Source organism: Fulmarus glacialis, unplaced genomic scaffold, assembly GCF_000690835.1.
Source record: "Fulmarus glacialis isolate BGI_N327 unplaced genomic scaffold, ASM69083v1 scaffold11895, whole genome shotgun sequence".
Classification (NCBI taxonomy): domain Eukaryota; kingdom Metazoa; phylum Chordata; class Aves; order Procellariiformes; family Procellariidae; genus Fulmarus; species Fulmarus glacialis.
The window spans coordinates 1-6,212 of NW_009214962.1; the positions used below are offsets into that span (position 1 = coordinate 1).

The 6,212-nt window shown below is 39.5% G+C and overlaps 1 protein-coding gene across 1 annotated transcript in view; it reads right to left on the reverse strand.

Annotated features, from left to right (window-relative positions):
* Nucleotides 1–128: 128 nt before the first annotated feature.
* Nucleotides 129–6,212, reverse strand: part of LOC104077508 (microtubule-associated serine/threonine-protein kinase 4-like) — a gene marked incomplete at its 3' end in the record, with an annotated part of 15,749 nt that continues 9,665 nt past the window's right edge. Inside the window, exon 3 of the mRNA XM_009578781.1 lies at nt 129–250. Within this exon, the coding sequence (XP_009577076.1) occupies nt 129–250 (122 nt within the window). The remainder of the gene's footprint in view (nt 251–6,212) is intronic.

The window sequence follows — 6,212 nt, forward strand, 5'->3', positions numbered from 1 at the left end:
AAACGCAGCTTAAGGAGTAGAGGTTGATCTGAAAACAAACTCTGGTTTGATCCCCATTCCCGCACCAACAGATACAGAGATGCAATAGATTTTTTTGTACACTCCTAGCTTTGAAAAAAATTACTCACCAAACTAGCCGTAAGTGAAGGTGCTGACTGCCCAAGTGCTTGGTAGTGCATGCGAACAAGATTAGAGGTTTCTGCAGGTTGCCACAGCTGCTGTCCACTTGCATTGGGAAGCAGATACTTGCCTGTCGAGTTAAAAAAGACTGTGTTAAAATATTAGATGTTGCAGATGAGGCAATGCAATGGACAGAGTTTACTATAAGACAACATTATTACCATTCTAAAACATTTGTTTGTTTCACTATAGCACTGACCAGAGGGGATTCCAACAAAGCAGAATTCCTACTATTCACTTGTTAGCCCTTCACATCACCCTTCCACAAGCTACACTTCTCTTAGGCAAATTCATTTTTTCAATATTCTCACAACTGTACCTTTTTCCTACCTAGAAACACAATTAATGCAACAACAGATGCAAATATCCAGAATGGTGGGTCTGAACCAAAGAAACCTGATTTCTAAAGGCTAGCCAAAAATAAAAATTAAAAAAAAAAAAAAAATGCCACTACCTACCCCTTGAAGGAGTAAAGTTCCAAGTCCAAGGTACAAAGTGAGGTTTATTGGAATAAGGCACTTACTATGTGGATAACAATTACACCACCACATTGTGAGTGGGTCTATTCTGCTTCTATTCCAAAATTCCTTGCAATCTACCTAATAGGTATTACTCAATTACCCGGCGTCCCAAGTGAGGGGAGATCACCAAGGCGTGGGCCACCCATTCCTCAGGAGCGCTCGCATCGGGCTCTCAGGGAGCGGTTGATACACCCACCCCTCCTCGGTGGTTGCTGGGCTCACCGCCCAGTGGCGTCATTTCGCTGTGGCCAGGCAAGCTCGCGCCCAGTGCAACAGAAGGGCAGACCCCCGATCAAAGCACTGCCACCCAGTCTGGATCATCTCCCCACAGGTACTAATTAGGCAGAAAGCATCTCTGGCTCAGGAAGCCCCCGAGCTGCAAACCAGCATCAGGAAAAATACTCAGGGAATTACATTAAGAGGGGAAGCATGTATTGATACTGTTTCTTTTTGCTTACTTTCAGCCACTGTCAAGAAACAGGACAAGAGGCTATATACGGGTCTTAGCAAATATGTCCACCTTAAGTTCTTAGTTATCTCTGAAAACTATGCAAAAGTGAGACAATCACACTACTAAAGCAACTAACTTCTCAGAAGACCAACAAGCTGATGCAAAGCAACAATTCAAAAGATTTTTTTTTTTAAATCAAATCTATGTTCAAAAACACAATGCAAGATTTTGATGGAACAGCTCAAATTAAAATCATCTTCCAAACCACACGTCCTAAACATTTGTTTCCTGAAGTTACTAATTCCCACCTTATTGATCTTGTCACCTCAGAGAACTATGGAGTGGGTATGTGCATAACCATTGACACAGGATTTGCACCCTGGTAGATGGGCACAGGTTTGCCAGGAAATCAAAGCCCTCAGCTTCATAACATTATTTTTAACAGCAGATCCACAGAGAGTTGCTGGGGTCTCTGAAAACTGACTGTCTTGGGAGCTACAGAGTTCCCAGAATAGTCTTTTTAATTCTTCCCAATTAGTCTTGAAAATGTGCTATTGTTCTTTGTTACACTGGTAAAGTGGAACCCGTAGACATTTTTCACCCAATTTGCTTGCCCGAGTCGAGAAGAAAGACATACAAGAAAGCTGTGGTTTCTTGCCCAATTATCCAGGGTAACATTTTCCAGAACTGGAAAAACTGAATTAATTTCACTTCTGCTCTCTCCACCTGTTGCTATCAAATTCTGGTTACCTTTTTACATAGGCTCCCACCATCCTCAACTAAAAAGATGCCATAAAAAGCTTAAGACATTGATAGCAACGTCCACATCTTTGATAGTCCTTTGATGTCAATCCTGGAATATGCCAGTGATAAATGCAGTCAGTTACAGCTTACATCTATCACCTCAAAAGGTTAATTCCTTCCCATACAGGCAGGAAAAAAAGAATTAAAAAGTGAATGGAAAAAACTAAGTTATGCATACCTTGCACTTAAACAGGTAGTTTTATTACTGTAATGCTTTCCACATCAAAAGAGGTCTATTCATTTTCTTTATTTGCTGTTTGACTCCTCTCCTGAGAGTCAATGGTAAGACGAGGTTCTCAGGGTGAAATCAGACATTTCCTAGTGCTGGGTCGCCAACTACAAAAACCTCTCAGGCTAGAATGCAGACTACCAACACTGTAATGAGACTCTGCAAGAAGGCTCCTAAAATTGCAGCGAAGTCAAGGCAGCTCCAAACAAGAAATCATATCACTGATGGTAACACCAGTAAAATGCTTTGACAACAGCTATTTTGTCAAGTAGACATACACTACACAAATCCCTCTTAGAAACTCTGTATTAACCTACTCTAGAAGCTACCAGGAAAATTATGTTAAACAATTTGCAACTTGATCAGTGTAGTACACTCTTAGTGCATTTTATCATCATAGGAATCAATACTTGAAAAGCGATAGAGTTTTCCTCTGATCTTTAGAACAAAGGAAAATGCAAGCAAGAAATACGTCTGTTTTAATAAAACTTGTTCTAAAAGTGGGAAAGAGCATCACTCTCTGGTTAACGAATACACTTTCTAGCAGGGGTTTGAAACTAGTCTTGAAATCCATTGTCAGACACTAGGCCTTTCCCAGACTGCACTAATTTTCCTTTCAGATAAATCCCACTGAGCTTCCTAAGAAAAAAAACTGAAGATAATCATTTATACTTTGTCCACAAATTAATCTAGTTTTGTTTAGGTTTGGATCCCAAGCCAAAAAGGTTTAAATAACAAACCAATGAAGTCTAGGAGGAGAAATGCATATGAGAAATAAGTGCTATTATTAATGCTTGTACTTACTTTTTGCTTTAAATGGGAGTCAGACCCAAAACATGGAGAGCTAATATTGTGATTCCTATTTGTGTCAGTCACTCAGCAGAGTAGAGCACTCTGTACCTTACCATGTGCAGGGCTACGCTGGTACAGAACATCTCTAATAGCCGCCTTTATTCTTTGTCCTTTACAGGCATATTTTATTTCGTTTTTATCTTGCTCAAACATCTAAAAGAAAGCCTAAGATATTTTGGTACAGAAGCTAGAGGAGAAGCAATTCTACTCTTTACGATAACAAAATCTTGTACTAAGCGCTTCCTTCAACTCTAAAGATTTTGCCTGACAAGAAAGCAGAGCAGATTAACTCAGCATCAGGGCCAGCGTCTGCACCGTAAGAATTCACTTAATATTCCATTATTTCACTTGCATGATTAACCTCTAGAAATATTTAAAATAACGTTGGAGGGCCTGTGGTGTAGCTAATTAGGTGGTTGACACGATGAAAATAGCCAATGAAAACGTGAGCATGTGTGATGCTGGAATGATCTCTCCTCCCATCCTTACCCCAAACAGAAGCCTTGAGGGCACCACAGATTTCACAACACACTGAAACTAAGGCAAGTGTAGCAGACTATTTAGAGCTCCAGTTCTTCTTTTCATAGTACATCCATATATGCTTTTAAACACAGAAATGGCATATAATAAATATGCTTTCTATAGAAGCAAAAATAGCCATGGCTTATGCAAAAAGATGGTAACAGGTAAGTCTCTTATCTGGGAATAACACTAACCTTTATGCAGAGAGATACTACCAGGAGATTAGCAGTTACCAACAAGAATGCCAACTGCAACAAAATACCTGGAAAATAATAACTCTACTATTAATACTGTGCTGCTTAAAATAAGGAAAGTTGGACATGCTTTACAGGAATGCAATGAGGCTTTTTCATTTCCAAAAGCAAATGGAACATTAACATTTCTTATAGAAAAAAAAAATTTCTTCCAAAACTCACTCTGCTTTTTTTGAGGGATTAGTGTGCCACTGGGTTAAACCACCACAAAATAAAACAGTCCCTGCCCACAATGAGTTAGTCAGCAACTCTCCCTCGATTCTTCCATTTTTAAAAAAAAAAAAAAAAAAAAAAAAAAATCAATAACCCCGTCAGACTATCCACTCCTCCTTTTTCTTGCCCTTATAATACTCCCACACTTTTTCCTGCTAGAGTTTTATTCATAATTGTATGCATTTTCCCCCTTTTACATTGCCTTCAATAACTCCTTGAATTTACACATATGCACACTTTTCCTCACTGTTATGTGATTTAAATATCAGTATTACACATAAAACTTGAGCTGAAATGCATTACTGATTTTCACACTGCATTCATTTCTACCTTCAAGTTTAATGCTCCAAGCAGCAACTTTTCTTTTTGAGTGAACTGACTCGTGGGGGACAGAGAGGAAGACTTCATCTGAACTCCACCTCATCCCTTCCATCTTAATTTGGCATTTTGGCCCATATACAGCACAAACACTGCCTACATCCAAGGTTAATCTCCATCTAACAACAGATCATTGCCACACTGGTAGTAATTTTCTTATTACTTTAATCAGCTATTGATACAGCGGAGTCATTTACTGATACAAGTCCCCTAGTCCTGTTCCATTCAATCCCAAGATGATCTCTGACTTCCTTCCATGCCTTCTACAGAGGCGTTGCTGGCACCTCTGCTACCCTTCTTGTGCCTGAAACTATCAAGACAGCCTAAAGTCACAACACTGTTACCAATGGCATCTCTTCCCACATCTGAATGCAGTCCTCGTTAGTCCAGCACATTTATCAAAACGCATCACAATGAAGTGACTTAAGTTGATTACATAATGGTAATAACTTAGCATTATTTAATGGTATTACATAATCATTGGTGGACATGGGGAATACATCACTGGAGTTCACTGTCATCTTCCCCTTGAACTTGCCTCTCAGATGTCTAGCTTCCTTTATAATGGATATTTGTAGAAAGTCCAGACGGAATCTTTGTTGCTTCTTACTTCTATTGCATCCAGTGTGTGCATACTTGTTGTGTGCCTTACTGTATCAGGCCAAAAGAGACTAAAAAAACACATACACTTCCGCAAAGATCAATCACAGAAGGTGGGCTTTGCTTTATTTTAATTATAAAACCTTTCCTACTGCTAAAGTGTTACTCTCCTTCCTCTCTCCCTCTCAAATCCATATCCCAATGGCATGGCTGAGAATTACTAAACAAGCTTAAATCTAATACCTATAAACCTTCCATTTTCAGTTATAATTTAGAAATTACTTGTCTTAAATATTCAGCAGTCTGTTGTTTTAACAATTGCATATGATGGAGAAAACCTTCTGGCATCCAAGTAAGTTTTTGCCTTTATGGAAGTACTTAGCAGAGTGTAGATTGGAAAGTCTGTTTTGTAATTAGTCAAAATGTAAAGATAAATACAGAGGAAGCATCTTGAAAGTTTTTGATGCAAATATTTTTTATGAAAATATGAAAAGCCGTTTTCCATTACACAACTGTAAGTGGAAGACAGGTATGTACTTTGCTAAAATGGAAGCGTCTGGATTTGGGCTGACAGTAACTATGGACATAATTAGTCCAAAGCGCAAGCTGTGCATATGATTACAGTGTACCACAAACTGAACTGAAGCAAGCACCAATGTGTTTGTGTTAGCTGCTGTGAAGTAGCAGCCTTCAAAATAGTCTCTTGCCATCCTGACATCTTTAAGGCAAGGGTCAAGAAATACTTATTTCACTTAATTGTTTTGATAAATCAATTATACATATTTATGACATAAGTGCAGATTATTTAAAAACAGTTCAGAAAGCTAGATTCTTCTCCCTCACTACTTTGAAGTAAAAAAAAAAAACTCATCCTATCTCAAGAGCTGACTTCTGTGGTCAAGTCACATTGGCCAAGCACAGTTTCCAGTGGGTTGCTCACTCCACACCTCTCTTTGGGGAGCCTTCTGAGGTGAGCTACCCCAGAGCAACAAGAACAAGCCACGGTGGAAGACAAAACTGGACCCTACTGCAGACCACTCTGGGTCACAGAAATGCACTGAAAGGAAACACGGTTGGGTACTTCTCCCTCTCCCTACCCCTGCTTTTCTCCCAAAAAACCAGACAGAACAGTTTATTGACAGGTCTTACTGCGAATGGAGGAAAGACTGAAGCCACCCCCCTGCCACCTCGGCTCCCCAGCAGCAGTG